The 18,829-nt window shown below is 33.1% G+C and overlaps 2 protein-coding genes across 3 annotated transcripts; one reads left to right on the forward strand and one right to left on the reverse strand.

Annotated features, from left to right (window-relative positions):
• Positions 1-2,301: 2,301 nt before the first annotated feature.
• Positions 2,302-8,375, forward strand: LOC127255848 (phosphatidylinositol/phosphatidylcholine transfer protein SFH6-like). 2 transcript variants are annotated; one of them, XM_051281603.1, is made up of 15 exons: positions 2,302-2,489; positions 2,734-2,856; positions 3,911-4,214; positions 4,837-4,936; positions 5,052-5,318; positions 5,412-5,489; positions 5,577-5,678; positions 5,774-5,823; positions 5,921-6,020; positions 6,157-6,252; positions 6,338-6,451; positions 6,823-6,952; positions 7,119-7,522; positions 7,725-7,802; positions 8,037-8,375. In XM_051281603.1, exons 2-15 carry the CDS (start codon positions 2,823-2,825, stop codon positions 8,055-8,057), a joined length of 1,878 nt encoding a protein of 625 aa, XP_051137560.1. In that variant the 5' UTR covers positions 2,302-2,489; positions 2,734-2,822; the 3' UTR covers positions 8,058-8,375. The 2 variants fall into 2 exon arrangements, with proteins under 2 accessions (XP_051137560.1, XP_051137565.1); XM_051281608.1 differs by having other exon boundaries at positions 2,757-2,856.
• A 159-nt stretch (positions 8,376-8,534) lies between these two features.
• LOC127255862 (phosphatidylinositol/phosphatidylcholine transfer protein SFH12-like) lies at positions 8,535-15,365 on the reverse strand. The gene is made up of 14 exons (XM_051281615.1): positions 14,967-15,365; positions 14,527-14,650; positions 14,026-14,287; positions 12,974-13,073; positions 12,153-12,419; positions 11,979-12,056; positions 11,789-11,890; positions 11,222-11,271; positions 11,017-11,116; positions 10,791-10,892; positions 10,626-10,712; positions 9,911-10,058; positions 9,222-9,607; positions 8,535-8,843 (listed from the first exon to the last, which is right to left on the reverse strand). Exons 2-14 carry the CDS (start codon positions 14,558-14,560, stop codon positions 8,757-8,759), a joined length of 1,803 nt encoding a protein of 600 aa, XP_051137572.1. The 5' UTR covers positions 14,561-14,650; positions 14,967-15,365; the 3' UTR covers positions 8,535-8,756.
• Between the last annotated feature and the right edge of the window lie 3,464 nt (positions 15,366-18,829).

Below are 18,829 nucleotides of genomic sequence, written 5' to 3' on the forward strand. Positions count from 1 at the left end.
TATCAATATGAAGATCAGTATAACAAATGTTATATACAATTTATTTGGTAATAATTTAAAAAAAATAATCAATATTAAAATTTTCAAGCGAATGACACCGTGAATGAAGATATTTAAGTGCAAGTTTTTGTTGACCTAAATATCAAATTTGATGTTGAATTGGTTAGTAAATTTATTGATATATTTTTTTAAGATAAATATTTTTTTTTATATAGAAAAAATAAAAATAATAAATATGTATAGTGTATTCCATTTTTTAAAAAAATATGTAAAAAAAAAACAATTGAAAAAATCTAAATACTTTTAAAATTTTTCACGCCAAATATATAAATTTTTATTTTTGTTTTTATTTTTTTATTATCTAATACTTTTCTAAACATCTATATAAATTGAACAATCACTTTAATGACATTTATTTTTTTAACACACGCCGAGCGTGACTACCAATGGTGAAGTATTAGGTATATTATTTATTTATTATTCTGTGCAACTGACCGTTCCACTAAGGGTGTGTTTGTTTGGGGGTTTGGATTTTGAATTGGGATTTGAATAGTAAAAATTTTGAATTTGAATAGTTGTATGATGTGATGTTTTGAATGTAAAATTGATTTTTAGTATAATATAAAAAATGAAAAATAGGTGTTTGATTTGATGTTTTTGGGGGAAAAAAATTGGATGAATAGTGGAAATTCTTCAAAATCCTTCAAACAAACACACCGTAAGTCTCAATTATTGCTTTTATTTCACTAAAGTCTTATTTAGAAAATTTCAATAATTATGGAATAGATCATTCTCTACCATACTTTCTCCGTTTTAAAACTATAATATAAGATATATTTGGCATGAAATTTAAAAAATATTGATATTATATTAGTAATGAGTAAAAAATACTAGTAAAATCTTTTTTGTCTTTACGAATATATTAATGTAAAAAATAATGACAATTGTATAATAATAATAAAAAATAAAGATAATTTTATAATTATTTATAGAAATAATACTATTATTTTAAAATGAACAAAAATGATAAACAAGTATTGTATTGAAACCAAAAGAAATATGTATTTTTATTTTGGTTTTCTCGACCACTTTTGAGCCGCAGCCGCCCCTCCTTGCAATGGATGTTGCCACATGGACCTTATTAATAACCTTTAGACCCGTCAACGTAAATTTAACATAATCTATTGTTGGATCGGTAGGTTCTTTTTTTCACATAAATATTTTTCAAAATTTAAGTACTCCATAAGAAGATTATTATTCATCTTTTTATATATAATTTTTTTATTAATTACTATATTAATATGTAATACAAATATACAAATAAAAAAAATAACAAAAATATATTTATTAATCCGTTATAATACAAATAATAAATTATTCAAATATAAAAATAATTTTAATGTTAAATATTAAAAAAGGACCACCTTGCACCTAATATTATTGATTAATTGTAATACTTTAAAGAAATATTACAAAATAATAATAATAATTATTACTCATTCATTTTGGGCTAATTATATTATTCCTTCTATCGAGATTAATTATGTCGGATATGATCATATGAAAACTAATAAATAATAGTAATGTAAATATGATATATATGAAAAATAAAACGAAAATATTATAGAAAATTTATTTAAAAAATTAATAATAAAATAGTAGGTCAAGTAAAAAAATAATGCAAAATTAATTATTATTTGTTAAAATAGTGATAATGAAATTATAAGTAAATAAAATTGTTTAGATTATATATAAATAAAGGATAATAAAAAAATATATATATAAATTGTATAATATTTATTTGTGTTTTTTATAAATACATAAAATATTTGTATTTTATTTATTTTGGAAAATTTTATATATTAAAATATGTACAAAATAAATTTTTTATTTTAAAACTAATTGATTGTAAATATATAAATGACTGTTTTGCTTTTAAATGGACAACAACAAACGAAGATGGTGGAACTTGAATTCGAAATTTAAGACTTTGATATCATATTATGTAATCCACTATTTCACCTAAGATTTTATGCATTATTTATTTATTTATTTACAAAATTTATATACAAAAATCACATTATGCTCTCTTTATGAACAAAAATATATTGAGTTGTGAGGCAATATAAATTTTAAAATAAAGGTATATAAATTTAAAGCAACAAAGAGTATAAAAGAGCGTGAAAAAGGGAACTAAAGGCACAGTCCAGTGGGGCCCACCACCTAACGGCACAGTGCCGTACAGAAATCACGGCACCGAATCCCCGTGATTACTCTCTCTCTCTCTCTCTCTCTCTCTCTCTCCCCCTCCATTACTGTTTCAAATTCCCCTTTTTTGGCATTTTACTAAACCTACCTCCGGCGCCTTCCTTCTTCTCTCCTCTCCCCATTCTTCTCTCGCCACGTGTAGCTGTTCTCGCCGTCTTCCTCCATCCCGACGTCGCCGTCGCCTCCGCAGTAATTATCCGGTGGAACGTATCCGCAGAAATGTGTGCTAAGTTTTATTTATGTTTTGTTTTTGTTTTTTTTTTGAATTTACTTTTGTTGTCTTGCAAGTTGTTTGTTTAGTTTTTGGTATGTATTTATTGTACCTGCTGTTTCGATTTAATGCATGTTTGATGTGATTTCAATGGAGCTTCTGTTTTGAGTTCTCGATCTGGAAAATTTTTCGCTTTTCAACAATTATTTTGTACGTCTTGGCGAGCTATGGTCTTAGACTTTAGTATTTTTCAGTTAACGGAGAATACTGATACTAGATTGATCGCTCGGGCGATTTCTGCTTCGGTCATCAAGATTTCGATACTGGTGGCGGAAGGAAGGCGATGTCGGGACCCTTGGATCGATTTGCTAGACCTTGTGAGTTTAATTTTTCTGCAATTATTATGCACTTCTTTTTGGGCTTTCTCAAGTATTTCGTTGTTTACCGTTTCATGTATGCGATCAAGGTAACGCGTCTGTATTGAGTTTAATGTTAGTCTGCGTTTAAGGAAAGTTGCAAAGAGGAAAATCTGTTTGATCTGGTCATTTTCTGTTGAATACCACATTATCATGCTTGGGAGGAATTTTGTTCGGGGTAGTTACTTAATATGTTGACTAATATATTTTCAATCTAATATTCTTCTTTCTCTTAAGGAAATTCAAATTAAATATCTTTGGTTTACGCTCAACATTGACACCGAGTTTGTCTAATTCTTACTATGAACCTCAAGAATGGGTCTTAACATTGATTTGGTGTGCTCTTTACCCAAAATATCTTCGTTTGATTGCTTCTTATATTTGCGATGACATAGCCATAAAATTATTTCTATTTCTATCTTTCTCTTCTTTTGTTTTTTGTTTTGTTTTTTTTTTTTTTTTTTTTTTTTTCTCCAAGGTTTGAATAACTAAGCATGAAGTGAATCTCTTAGATCATTGGTTTCCCCCCAATTATAATTCCTGTATGTAAAACCTGTCCCTAGACCTTTAATCAAATGGAGGAATATTTGATCCAACTTATAAAGTAGAGTAAGCTTGTTTGTGGCAAGTTGTTTTCGAGGCCAAATTTGATGAAGATTAAGTGACATTTTTGGTATTAGAATAGGATTTTTCATGAGCTGATGGTCAGTCTGTATTGAACTGAAAGAAAACTCCTGAATCTATTTATATTAGTGGAATAGCTACCCTAGTCAATAAATTTCTAGAGATGGATTGAATCCTATCATGCTAATATTGTTGCTTGATGATGTTCGGATTTTTAAATGCCATTTTAGCACAGTGATCTGCTGAGCTATGTATTTCTGAAAAATTTCTGTATGGAACTTTAAGAAGAGTATGCATACTTAATAGAGGCAGATTGTGTGAGAATCTAATATCTATTTTATTGGCACAAAGTTTTTCCCACATGAATCTTTATTTGTATTGGGTGGGGCAGGCTTTGAGGGTTCATCTGGTAATGATGAGAAAAGAGAACGAAAGTCCGATTTTGAAAATTCTGAAGATGAAAGAAGGACAAGAATTGGGTCATTGAAAAAGAAAGCACTGAATGCATCTTCTAAGATAAAGCACTCTCTTAAGAAAAAGAGCAGCAGAAGAAAAAGCGATGGGAGAATCAGTTCTGTTTCAATTGAAGATATTCGAGATGCTGTGGAATTGCAAGCTGTTGAGTCCTTCCGACAAGCCTTGATGTTGGAAGATTTGCTGCCAGAGAAATTTGATGATTATCATATGATGTTGAGGTCATTATTCTAAACTTCTTCTAGTTTTGGTTATATGTACCTCTTAAAACAGTATTCTTTTGTGTATTTTTCAAGAATTTTCATTATTCAACTAATTTTTTTACCCCCAAAACATCAAATCATATACTTAGTTTTATTTTGTATATTATACTAAAAATTAATTTTTTGTATTTAAAACATTACATCAACATTTATTTATATCACATCAAACAACTATTCTAATTAAAGATTTTACTATTAAAAAATTCAAACCAAAATTCAAACCCTCAAACTAACACGTATTTTTATGGTGTTTATTGGAAAGTTTTATATAATGATGAGATCACGAAATTAACAATTAATAGGCATTAGTCACCCATCTAGATCACTAACATTAAGAATATCTACATTTTATTCTCTTTCAGTGTTTTTGAAGTAGCAAAAAATTGGGGAATCAATAACACTTCCCCTCCCTGATCTTTCGAGGGAGCATTTGCATGCTCCAAAGTAACGTTGTTTCGGGGATTGATTTTTAGTGTCTATCAAATATTCGTGTAACACTGTAGTTGAATTTTACTTCCCTAAGTTTGTGGTTTTTTCTACGATTCATAATTTCTTCTTATGTTCCTCTCATTAAATGTAGGTTTTTGAAAGCAAGGAAATTTGACATTGAAAAGTCAAAGCTTATGTGGGCTGATATGATTCAGTGGAGGAAAGATTTTCGTACAGACACTATCCTGGAGGTAGTTACTCCTATACATTTATTTCAATTTTTGGCGTGTGGCTTGGATTTTTATTTATTCATTTTTCCTTGATGTATCTTTAGCTAAATCATATTGTTCTATGATTCTTTATCAGGATTTTGAATTCAGGGAATGGAGTGAAGTTCTGAAGTATTATCCCCATGGTTATCATGGAGTTGATAAAGATGGGAGGCCTGTATACATTGAGAGGCTTGGGAAAGTTGACCCTAACAAACTTATGCAGGTTACAACTATGGAACGATACATAAAATACCATGTAAAAGAATTTGAGAAAACCTTTGCCATTAAGTTTCCAGCTTGTACAATTGCTGCGAAAAGGCACATTGATTCAAGCACAACCATTTTGGATGTTCATGGTGTGGTATGACTAGTTATTGTTTTGCTTAGTTTTCCACTGTTTCTAGTTATGTCTTCCTATTATAATTTAATGAATTTATGCTTCCTTTTCTCCTAGGGCCTGAAAAACTTTACCAAGAATGCACGGGAGCTCATTATGCAGCTACAAAAGATTGATGGTGATAATTACCCTGAAGTAAACCTCTGGATTCCCTTATTTTATCAGTATGTTATGTTATGCATGATTTTGGTGAGTAATTGATGTTCCTTATTTGAACTGCAGACACTCCATCAAATGTTTATCATTAATGCCGGTTCTGGTTTTAGACTGCTTTGGAATACCGTGAAAAAATTTATCGATCCCAAGACTGCCTCTAAGATTCATGTATGCCGCTTCCCGCCTTCTAGTATTTGGGAGCTTTATTTCTTGGTCACATATTGTTTTAACATTTAGTTTTTTTTGTCTTTAATCCTTGATAGGTTCTTGGAAATAAATACCAGCACAAATTGCTTGAAATTATAGATTCAAGGTATAGTGTTTGAATATCATGTTTGTGGTGTGCCTTGTAATTAGGTGTTTGAAATCTCTTCGAAAAGTTTTTGACAGTTTATGTTGGGCATGCACAGCCAATTGCCAGATTTCTTGGGGGGACTGTGTACCTGTGCGGATCAAGGGGGTTGCCTTTACTCTGATAAAGGACCGTGGAAGAATCCAGAAATACTGAAGGTTGTAATTTGCTGCAGTGTTATATGCTGGTTCCAAGATAGTATAACTTCCCTTTCACAATGCCTACCTATTTGACTATCTACGCACGGACATATATTATGATACATATTCATCACTGGTAGGCATAATTTTGCAGATTGTGCTAAATACTGAAGCTCGTCGCCCCAGGCAGGTTATTAAGATTGTCAACAGTGAGGGGAAAGTAGTGTATGTGAAGCCTCGTTACCCAATGGTATGATTGTCTCTTAATTAGCACGTCTATTTTGTCCTCCACTGGTTATAGTTTAGATAATTTATATTTATATGGTGTTTGGCAGTTAAAAGGAAGTGACACATCGACAGCCGAATCTGGATCTGAAGCTGAAGATATTGCTTCGCCTAAAGCCTCAAGGAGTTATTCACAACTTAGGTTGACTCCCGTGCGCGAGGAGGTATTGGTTAGAGTCAATGTCTTGTTTGATATAATTGTATTTTTGGTCGAAATTTGAAACTAATAGGAGAAGTATTCATGCCTTAGAGAATTTTGAATAATTCTTAACGTAAATTGCTTTATTATCATTTATGGAGGTATCCCTTTTTCCATCAAAGTATGATAAATCTACACAAACCCTGTTTAATTCTTTTTAAACGAAATAAAATAAATATAAATATAAATTTGGGATATGCTCTGGTGTCAAGCTTGTGAATTCCATCTCATAAATATATTAATGCAGTATATCTACTTCTCCTTCTAGCTACTGAGTGGCTATTATTTTGTAATCGTGTCATTTATTTTAAAATGACTATTTGAGTTATGTCATAGGCTAAGGCTGCGGGAACAAGCTATGGGGGCCGTTTCTCGGGATATGATGAGTACGTTCCTATGGTTGACAAGGCTGTCGATTCTGAATGTGAGAAGCAAACTTCACCTCGAAATCTATATGTTCCTAAAGGTTTGTTGCTATTAGTTGCCAAGCTTTATTGTTGTAAATCTTTGGTCATTTCATCTTTTTTCATATGAACATCTTGTACTCGACTAATCGAGTACACAGTTTTTGCTGCAAGTGTTTGTTTATTTTTCATGCCTTTCTAACACTAACCCATCTTTTGATCTTTCAGAGACATTTCTCCAACCCAATTCTCAGAATGCTGCAGCAGAGTCTCGCTATCGTCTTGTGGCTACTCTCTTTACTTTCTTGACTACAATATTCTTGTTTCTCCGATCCATATACTACCGTGTCACCAGAAAGCTTCCCAACATCCCTTCTCAGCCTGACCACACCCTTCCCGAACTTGCTTTTGACACAACTCCCAAGGAGGAGTTCCGACCTCCATCCCCAACACCATCTTTTACTGAAGCAGAGATACTTTCTTCCGTCATGAAGAAGCTGGGCGAGCTCGAAGAGAAGGTCAGTACCCTTCAAGCAAAACCATCTCAGATGCCATATGAGAAAGAAGAACTGCTGAATGCTGCTGTTTACCGAGTGGATGCCCTTGAAGCCGAGCTGATTGCCACCAAAAAGGTACAATAACTTATAAGTAAGATTGGAAATTGGTAAATCTACCATGATTGATGTTTAATACTGCAAAAAATGTAATGCATTCAATTTGGTAGTTTGGTAAGAATATTTTCAGTGCTTTCAGAATATAAATTTGATATTGTTCGTATCCAGCTTTGTCTTACTGCTCTGTCGAACCTAAGAATCAAATTTCTTCTCCGAACAGGCTCTGTACGAGGCTTTGATGAAACAAGAAGAATTGCTTGCTTATATCGACAGCCAAGAAAATGCCAAATACCAGCAGGTACTCGGCTGTGTTTGCTTCTTGTTTTTGATATATGTTTTTACTATTTATTAACTACCTCCCCCCCCTCAAAGATATCAAATCAAACTCATATTTTTATATCAAATGAGACTATTCTAATTCAAAAGTTTCCCTCAGTGATTCCTCTTTGAATATAAAAGTCACAGTTTCGATGAGGAGAATGCCGTGCAATGTGTGGTGTTAACTAGTTTATATTTATGTTTCTTTGTCCAGAAGAAGATGTTTTGCTGGTAAACATGGGAGCTCTTTGGTTGGGAATCATATCTTCTGCTGTATTCGAGGTAATTTGCCATCTCTTTCTCATCAACTTGTGTTATGGTTGAATATGTAGATTATTTAGTCTGTGCTTGCGAGTCATTGTGTGAAACTGCTTCCACGACGTGAATCTAAGTGATTCCAAGTTATATTTCAAACATTTATTTCATGAACAGGGTTGTTGATTCATTCCCTATCCCCATCCCCATCCCTGTTTTCTGATTCCGTAGCATATATTGGTATAAATTGTTGTTGCCCCCACTTGCTATTTGGATATTTGATGAATTAGCTAGGAAATTTATAAGGTTTTTTTTTTTAGTTTAAATAGTATTTATATGTGATGTTTTATAAGAATAAATAGTATATTTTTATTGCAAACTTTGCTAGCTAAATAGCGGTGATTTTGAAGTCAAACAGACCTGAAAAATAAAACAAATTAATATTTTAGCTGAAGGAAGGAGTAATATATATAAGCATTGGTTCCCCGGTCTTATCCGATCCACACAAGCACTAATTACACAAAACTCGTGCTTGCACAACACACATAGAAGGATATGCATATTGGTGTTAGTCTAGCCATGTCAAGTTTGTAGATGGAACTTTGTACACTAACTTAACTAGCCAACCAACTACCAAAACCCAAAAAACTTACCCTTTCTCTCTCTAAGAATATCTGCACTAGAATGCGAAGAACTTTTTCTTCTTCTTCTTCTTCTCAATGTACGCAATCAGCTCTGCTTGTTGAGACAGGGATTGCTCCAAACCCTGCCAATTCACAACACCAATAGTTATTAACATTAGAGCTCTTATACAAGTCGAGCTGATCTAATAATTTCAAGTTGAATAGCCTCAGCTCGATAACTTAGGCTATGCTTAGATAGATATTATCGAAATTTAGCATCAACGTTTCTTGTGATATAGAGCAACCAAAAAGCTGCAATTATCTCAAGAGTCTGTACATTGAGAAAGTACTTGAGAGATTTACTACGGGCAGCTAAAGTGAAGGGTATTACTGATATCAACATCTTCTTGATATAATTATTATTTTAATCTATTATAAAATTCTCTTATAGTTATTTAGGCGGAACGCAGGGAGTATCTTTAAGTAACTTCTAATGAGTCGAGCTTGACAATGATACTAACCTTTCTGGCTTCTGAAAGCTCCTGCTCTAACGAGTCTATGCGGCTCAATGCATTGTTGAGCAACTCCTCTTTCTCCGGCGGCATGCCCGTCGGCTTGTTGGCTATGATATTAACCTTCTCCTCTAGCTCGTTCATCCTCTTCATCAATATCAGGTAGTCTGCTCTCGACACAGCTGCCTCGGCCGACTCGTACGAGCGCGCCCGGCTCTTCATCATGTCGTCCCCTCTGCCCATAGCACCCGCGTAGAGGTCAGCCGGGTTGTCGGTGAGCTTCTTTGGCATGTTGCGCGTCATGCGCACCATTGTCACCACTCCCATCACGAATGTTAGTACTCCTGTAAAGAGATGGTTGCTGTTCGCATCCGTCAGCTTTAGGAAATCGGAGGCTGCAAAGAGAGACAGACGGACAGACGATGGGCTGTCATCGGGTTATGGATTACAAACACTATAAAAATACTTCCTCCGTCCATTAAAATTATGCCAGCTTTTTCTTTTTTTTCCCTCTGCTATCTTTATTTGATCAAATAATAATAATTTTGTCCCTTCTTTATTTTATCTATTTTTATTTTTATATTAATATTTAATTATAGTATCTATGCGCAAGCAAAATGACGAAGACGAAATTATTTGGACGGAGGGAGTATGTAATATGTGTGAAATGGTAGTATTGTAGGTATGTATGTATTTGCCTTTGGAAAGAGGGAAGTTGTCGATGCTTTGTGGCCACATTGCTGGAGTGATGGCCTTTTCTGCTGCAAGAGCTGTTGTAGCAGCTGTTGCAAAGGACTCGATTTTAGGCTGTGGCTCAGCCTGCGCCTTTGTGTAGTCTTTGGGTTCCTGAACACAATTTGAACCATATTTGCTTCATACTAACAAATAAGTTCATTGAAAAAATATAGCGTAAGTTGTTAAACGAGCTCGAGTATCTATTATTCTAGCTCAGCTCAAATATATTTTCAGCACAAGCTCGACCCGGTCCATTTAGAATTTGAGCTAAAATGGTAGCTCGAGTTCGATTTGTTAGGCTCAACTTCAAGGTCAAGCTTGGCTCACAAGGCTCAAACTCAAGCTTGAGTTTAACTTGAATTTTATATAAAATAAATATGTTTAATTTATTATTTATAATTTACTAATACAATATTCATATTTTAATAATATATTGTATTAATATATAAAATGATAAGAACATACCATCTCCAACAACGACCTCAATTGAGTTGTCTGTGAGTTGAGCTTGTTTATAAAAATTAATAATTCTCAAGCTTGAGCTCTACTCATTTAACTCTATAAATGAGTTAAGTCGAGTTGTTACTGAGCTAGGTCGAACTTGACTCGTGAGCTAAGTTCATTTTAACAGTTATATCGATTATAGTCTAGATTTTAAAATGTTAGAATCGAGCTTACTTCTTCTTTGACGGGAGGAAGCTGTGAATGTGCGGGTTTTTCACTCCCGTTGGCCGTCATGCTGAAGGATACGGTTTTCTTGATACTCTACATGTTCATTCCAAGTTTTGAGCTTTCAGTACATTTTACGCACAAGCTAAAGATTTCTCCGAAAAAATAGAGTACCTTAGACATAGGCGCAGCAGGTTCGTCTTCTGAGACCGTTTTCTCGTCCGCAGAGGCAGAGGCTGATCTGTTTGAGCATTTATGAGCGCCTTCTCGGACCAGCTTGATGAAATGAATCACAGATTCTCAGAACTATACATAACTGATGGATCTCAATATGAAGTAAAAGGATACATTTCTTGTAGTAAGAAAGAAGATTTCTTGAGGCTTAAAGAGTATCGGTAACCTTCATGATCTCCGGATCGTTCCAAGGACCCTTATCGGACATCATGCATCCGCCCTTGTCATCGCAGGTGCACGTCCCGCCTAAGAATTCTGGGAGCTCACTAACAAATGAGAACAATGACTGTTATTGAACCTGAAGAAGTCTCGGCTAGAATGTTGTGTGAGTAATGAAATGTTTGATTTTTAATTCTGAGATGGATCGGTACCTTGCGTCGATCATCTCAAGTAGCTTGCTCTGATATTTGTTTCCCAGAACCTGGTTAAAAGGAAACATAGGAACTACACTCATGCCATTTGAGAGAATAGTTGTGTCGAAAAATACATGTTATAGATTAGAAAATTTTACAATTTCAAAATTACATAATAATGATAATACATTACATTATGACAGACAACCATAAACTCCAAATGCAGTATATGAACTGGACAATAGTCTACATGACATGTATGACATATTATAGTGACTTTAGCATATGATACATGTTCATGCACCACATCCTATAAATATGAACAATCTACTATTTGCTAGTTTTTGATGTGATGATTACACAAGATATATAAATATATTACATATGCTAGCATTTCATACAATATATGTTGTATAAATAATTAACATACATTTGCCATATCATTTTTCATATGCTGATTAGGGACTTTAAATATTCTATATTAGTTGCTTATATTCACCTCAAAGGGATTTATTATTAGACGCTATTTTTGAATATTCTATTGCTATAGTGAAAACACGAGTTTATATTAGGTCTCGAGCTTACATGAATCTTTTGAGTAGTCTTGGGGTCGAGGAACGACTTCACAGTGTTCCACAACAACCGGAACCCTGAGCCGGCATTGATAATGAACATCTGGCAAAGTGTCTATAGGAAAAGAGAGGACCAAATAACTTCAAGAATCAATAATCAAATTAACCAATAGAATCTAATAATAATTTGCAATCCAAATTACCTCGGGATAATTGTTGCCGTCAATGGCCTGTAGCCGTTGAATCAACTCCCTTGCGGACTTGCTGAAATTTTTCAGGCCCTATATGAAAAACAAGGTTTTTGGACTATATGCGTTAAGTTAAACTCAGATATTCTATTTGATGAATGCGCGTAATGAAAGTTTTAAGGAACTTACGACTCCTTGTACATCCAAAATTGTTGTGCTCTGATCAATGTGCTTCTTGGCTGCGATCGAGCAAGAGGGGAACTTGTCGATGAAGGTCCTCTCGAACTCCTTAACATGGTACTGAATGTAACGATCCAATGTGGTCACCTGCATTAGCTTGGTTGGATCGACCATGCCGAGCCTTTCGATGTAAACTGGCCTGCCTACCTTGTCGACCCCGTGATGACCGTGTGGGTAGTATTTCATCACCTCGTCTCTCTCCTTGAAATCGAAATCCTAGCAAGATAAAAATTACAAGATATATCATATATAGCTCTCCCTTAGCTTACTTAAGTTTTCAAACTTTATTCACACCGATATTTTTATAAATTTTGACACTATTTATCAAAATTTTCTTTTAAATATCAAATAAAATATATGTAAATATTTTATCTAACAAAATATTACACCAACTATCATAACTTTTTATTATTTTAAAAAAATTTAAATTCTCAAACTTCTATCAAAGGAAACTACTTATACAAACTTCTATGGTGTGTAATATTGGGAAGGCACAAGTCCACAACATATGTTATTTGTTCATAATTATAATGTATGTTGCGTAATTAATTGTTGCAGACATATGTTAGTTGTTCATAATTATAACATATGATGTGTAATCAATTGTTAGATATGATATGATGTGATGTGATGAATAAAATTATATGTAATATATTGGTATTATATTAATATATATATATATATATGATGAGTTGCATGTAATAATATTGTATATTAAATCTTAGCATATGTACTATCAGCACCGTAATATTATTATAAGTAGCAGCTACCTCAGTGATAGTATCGGCGCCAAATTCCTTCCTCCATTGGAGCATGTCGGACCACATTTGCTTTGTTTTCTCTATGTCGAACTTTCTTGCCTTGAGAAACCTGTTTCAATCATTTTTGCATAAAGAATGGGATCCTGTTTATATAAATAGTTTTGAACTTTTAATATTATCTTTTTAAAAAATATTATATTAAAAGTATATTTTCTTAAATAAAATATAATATCAACTATATATATATATTTTTTTTTGTTAATAATCAATTTGTTATTATTTTTTCTACTCATTCATCACATTTTTATCAAATTTTTACTAAAATTTTCATAATATCTTCATTTTACTTTACTTTTTTTTTTTGTCTACTATCAGCTTTTTCAATTATTCAAAATAGTTTAAATAGTAAAATTTTTAATTTGAATTGTTATTTAATTTATTATAAATAGATATTTATATAATATTTTAAATATAAAAAATTAATTTTAGGATAATACAATATATAATAAATGATCTCACTTTTCATTTAGAGTTATTCCATCTAAATAAGTTTTTATTTATTTATGGTCTCTCTATGTAGTTTTCACCTAGTAATCACTTTACCTTTATTTTTATCTCAATTTATATTTCCTTTCACTTTTGTTTCAATTTACCAAAATATCCTATCACATCTTACTTTTGACTTCATTAATCCAATAATATTTTAGATTTTATACAAGCCTACTTACTAATATAATAGTATATATATATTTTAAACTACAAAAGATTATATAAAAATAAGTATTTAATTTAATATTTTCAGAAAAATAATTATAGTATAATAATAAAACTTCGACAGTTTATCCAATGTTGTTTTCAACTACCGGCATCAAACTTTTGGGTATGCAGTGTCGGTGGGTAGTGACTTATGTTTTCTAGTAGCCCAAAAATTGTGAAAAAGGAAAGTGGGAATGAAAATGAGTATTTGAAAAATAAATAAAATAAAAATGAAGTAAAATGATTGAATAGATGCACGCATAAATAAATTCGTACCTAATAAATAAATAAATAAATGTAGGTACCTGAGTAGCATATGATAGTCGTCGTGTTTGGCTGGCAGTAATTCTTCGAGAATGAGCGCCTGGCGGAATGCATCGACGGCCTGCACTTCCTCAGCGTCGTGTTCGTCTTCCAACACCACCGACATCACTTTGCTGCTGTTCCGCCTCCGCTTGCTCAGAGAATTCCTGAATTTGTTTGACGCGCTAATGGCCGCCTTCTTCAGAGATCCTATCCGAGTCTTCCTCTCATCCTCCAGATTGTCCGCCTCAATTTTCTCCTGACCTAATTCCTCAACAAAAAACCAAAACACCAAAAATCACAATTCGCTTACCAACCAAATTTGCTAATTCATCATCATCTCCAGAACTCACGCATAACGAAAATTAATTAATTAGAAGGAATTGATTAAGCACAACAGAACTCACTCACAATTTCATACCGAATGCTAATTCATCGTCTCCAGATCGAATACTTTCATAAATGAATTGTGTTTAATTTGAAGGAACTAAGCAAAAACTCACTTGGCCTGACTGGTCGTTCGAGAGGTTCTGACATTGTGATTGCAGTTCGCAGCAGACGACGACAGTAGGTTTTCGTACTATCACAGAATCACGAACTTGCAGATGAATAGGCCTACGCCTACGCCTTCAAATGCGTATATAAACGAACTCGCAGTCAGATCAACAAATTTCCAATTCGTAAAAAAAAAAAAAAAAAAAAAAAAAAAAAAAACAGAGAAGATATTTAGATGAACAGATATATTGATTCAATCACAACAGCTTCCAGAATGCAAGCAATTAAACCTAATATTAAAATTGCTTCTATTCAAACACGATTGATGCATTTAATTTCATATTTATTAACATCAAATTAAATGTATGCATACATATACACAACCGTAAAAATTATAACATATCCAAAATCTAATCCATAAACAAAATCAGAGACGCGATCAACTAACCTGAAGGTAATTCCGCATTGAAGTAAAGGAATGGAGGATTACCGAAATGAATGAAGAAAAAAACGCATGAAGGAACAGTAGTGTATTGAGAGGAGGAGAGAAGGAGAGAGGGAGAAAATTATAGAAATAGGGAGAGAGAGAGCGAGGAAGAAGGAAGTAGTCTGTGCATATATACACATACTAATTTGAGGAAGGTTGGAGTGAATCGGCGACCTTACACACGAACTATTGAGTATTCTACACCAATTACTACCGCATATGACAATTTGGGCGGGTCTTGCCCGGGAGTGTTAATGGGCGTGTTCGGGTTTGAATTCAATTTTTTATATATATGACCTATTATAGCTTCTACGATTTCAAATTCGGCTGGGTATGGGCGAATTATGAATTTGATCGAAAATTCTTTTTGAATCCGGCTTTGCTTGAATTTACCTAAAATTTAAAATTATAAAAATTAAATCTATAATTTTTTATATTGTCAAAATTCATAATGTTATACCTTTTACCATTTATTATTATTATTATTATTATTATTATTTTACAATTTTTGACATTATTGTATATTACAACTTAACATTTTTTCAACTTATTAATTTTCTACTATCAAGTCATTGATGCTATACCAACGGCATTACAGTTGAAAATATATTAGTAACGGCTATTTTTAAAATGTAAAATGCTTAGGCTTTGTTCTTCAATTATTTTGTTCCCTTTTTTCAAAAAATTAAATAATTACAAATATTTATTATTTTTATATTTCCTATATATTTCTCTATACTTTAAATTAAAAAAAAAATCTTTTCAATAATATCATAAAACAAACACACCAATTATATATGCATTTTCTAAATTATATTTAATTATATAACCCAAAAAACACTATATATGCATATTTTACAAAATAAAATAAATTTTAAAACTCGTCGGAATCCAATGGATTCAAAATGGAGCAGAGCCGGTTCTAAGGCCTAAATTCTCAAACTACAAAACTCATACCGTTGTCATCTACTTCCCCTTCAATACCTATCATGTATATGTATACATATAACGTGGCTCTTTGTATTTTTATTTTTTATAATATTCAAAAAAATAGTTACCACATTGAAACTAATCACTAATATCATTGATAAAAAGAAATGCATCATTGAGAGATTACATTCACTCGCTACTGATTTATAATATGTCAGAATATGTGTTGTTGAAACACACCTCACGGTAGATCAAAATACTATCGATTTTCAAATATGGAATGATCATCTTGAGCATTTTAGCAGTATAATAATGAGACAAATAATAGAAAATTGTTATACACCATATGGGTTTTATGAACACCAGATGATATAAAACCAATGAGATGCAAATGAGTGTTTGTACAAAAAAAATTGAATTTAATGAAAATATGAGATATAAATCTCGTCTTATAGTCCAGGGATTCTCACAAATACCTGGAGTGGATTTTGATGAAACATACTCTCCAATTGTCGATTAAATAATATTTAGATACCTTGTGAGTCTAGAAGCGAGAAAAGCTCGACACACGTCTTTTAGACATAGTTACTACATATTTTTATGACTTCTTGTATACTGATATTTATATAAAAGTTCCTGAGGGTTTATTTATGTGTGAAGCTTACAAATTAAACCTAAAGGAATCATATTTTATCAAATTGAAAAAGTCAATTGTATTGACTTAAACAATTATGACAAACGTGGTATAACCATTTCAGTATCTCATTGAATGTTTAATAAAAGAAAGATATACTAATAATCCAATATGCCCAATTGGTCATGCATCTTTATATAGAAAAATGGATCAAATTTTGTCATTATTGCAATATATGTTGATGATCTCAATTTACTTAAAACTTCTGAAGATATTCAAATTGCAGTTGGATGTCTAAAGAAAAAATTTGAGATAAAAGATTTTGGAAAGACAAAATATTGTTTAGGATTATAAGTGGATCATGTGAATAACGAGATATTTATTCATCAATCCTCATATACCCAAAAAGTATTAAAACAATTTTATATGGATAAATCTCACTCTCTAAGCACATCCTCCACAAAGCGTCATTGGAATAGTATAAAGCACATTTTTCGTTACCTTCAGGGGACTCATGACCTCGAAATATTTTCTTCAAATGAATCTTGAAATAAATTAATTGATTATTCTGATGCTGATTATATGTATGATTCACACAAAACAAAATTTCAAACTACATTAGTTACTTATGGTGGAACAACAATTTCTTGAATATCTGCTAAACAATGATAGCAACTACGTCTTCAAACCATGCCGAGGTTTTAGCAATTCACGAAGTTAGTCGTGAATGCGTTTGGTTGAGGTTTATGACTTACCGTATTTATAAAAAATATGGTTTGATTTGTTATGATTTGTTATCTCCTACAATATTATTCAAAGATAATGCAACTTGTATAACTCAATTAAAAATATGATATATTAAAGACAATCGGACAAAGCAAATATCCCCGAAAATTTTTTTCACTCACGATCTTCATAAGAGTGGTGAAATTAATGTGCAACAAATTCGATCATCTGAAAGTTTTGCAGATTTATTTACGAAGACGCTGCCGAACTGCAACATTCAACAAATTAGAATGCGTCGATTGAAAGATATCAAATAAAGTCTAAAACAGAAGAAGCACATTAATACAAGAATGTTCTACTATTTTTCCTTTGCTATAATTTTTTTCCATTGGGTTTTTTCCTAGTAAAATTTTAACGAGACATATTCTTTGTATAAAAGCATCTAAGAGGGAGTGTTATACACATATGAGTGTACATTTTTGTTGATGAACACAATTTTTATTATTGGCTAATGTTTCTCCATTGTATTGTATGACGGTTTGATGTATATATATATTCTCGGCTGTGAATAATAGTGCGGTAAAAACTTATTCAACATCATCTATTTATTTTCCATTTATTACACCTACACATACATCCATCACTTCATACATCCATATATATCATATCACATTCAATACATCCATATATATCTGTTATTTAAAAATGCGGAACGGATCTAAACTTTTATTGAGAAAATCGAACAAAACTTTTAACTAGTTTTGGCTAGGCTCAGCCCCTAACCACTCGAAACACAAAATATACACATACACACTCGAATCGCGACTAACACAAGCACACCGGCCACAACACCACGACTCACAACCACAAAACCCCCACAGAAAAGTAAAAGGCATACAGGAAACAGAAACCACAAGCCTACAGTTGAACGAGCCCCTTTCGGCTACGAACAACACAAAACAGGGGGAAACAAGTGCCAAAGGAACTCCACAGAACAGGAGGAAAGGCACTGCACAAAAACCGCCGTGAACCACCGTCGGACAGGAGAGTGAGAGAAAGGTCGAGAGGGAGAGAGGCTAGAGAGTGTGAGCTTTTTTAGAGAGAGTGAGTAATATCTCGAATGACGGCGCCTCTCTCACCCCAGGTATATATATACAGATAAGATCGGATGGACGGACAGGATCAAAACCCTAGATCGGACGGCCAGGGGCGTGGCTTAAAAAAAGACGCGGATCCTAGTCGGGTCGGATCAGGACGTGGGTCAAGGTCGGGAGGTATAAGGTCGGACAGTGGGTATGTATTAGGATGGTCCAAGTCGGGACGAAGTCAGGTGGACGGTCGAAGTCAGACTAAGTCGGGCGGACGGTCCAAGTCGGGACGAAGTCGGGCGGACGGTCGAAGTCAGACGAAGTCGGGCGGACGGTCCAAGTCAGGACTAAGTCGGGCGGACGGTCCAAGTCGGGACAGGTCTCTGAGTCGGGACGTAGTCGAGCGGTCGGTGAAGTTGGGACAGATCGCTAAGTCAGGACGTAGT

This window comes from Andrographis paniculata, unplaced genomic scaffold, assembly GCF_009805555.1.
Source record: "Andrographis paniculata isolate CXL003 unplaced genomic scaffold, ASM980555v1 Contig12END, whole genome shotgun sequence".
Lineage (NCBI taxonomy): Eukaryota > Viridiplantae > Streptophyta > Magnoliopsida > Lamiales > Acanthaceae > Andrographis > Andrographis paniculata.

Bases quoted from the DNA above. Each gene is read 5' to 3' on its own strand.
- LOC127255862 (XM_051281615.1), bottom strand. From the start codon at position 14,560: ATGTCAGAACCTCTCGAACGACCAGTCAGGCCAA. The intron at 11,272-11,788 runs GTAAGCTCGAGA...CCTTTTAACCAG, and splicing joins AGACTACTCAAAAGATTCAT to GTTCTGGGAAACAAATATCA. The intron at 11,117-11,221 runs GTACCGATCCAT...CTCATTTGTTAG, and splicing joins CTTGAGATGATCGACGCAAG to TGAGCTCCCAGAATTCTTAG.
- LOC127255848 (XM_051281603.1), top strand. From the start codon at position 2,823: ATGTCGGGACCCTTGGATCGATTTGCTAGACCTT. The intron at 2,857-3,910 runs GTGAGTTTAATT...TGGGTGGGGCAG, and splicing joins GGATCGATTTGCTAGACCTT to GCTTTGAGGGTTCATCTGGT. The intron at 4,937-5,051 runs GTAGTTACTCCT...ATTCTTTATCAG, and splicing joins GTACAGACACTATCCTGGAG to GATTTTGAATTCAGGGAATG.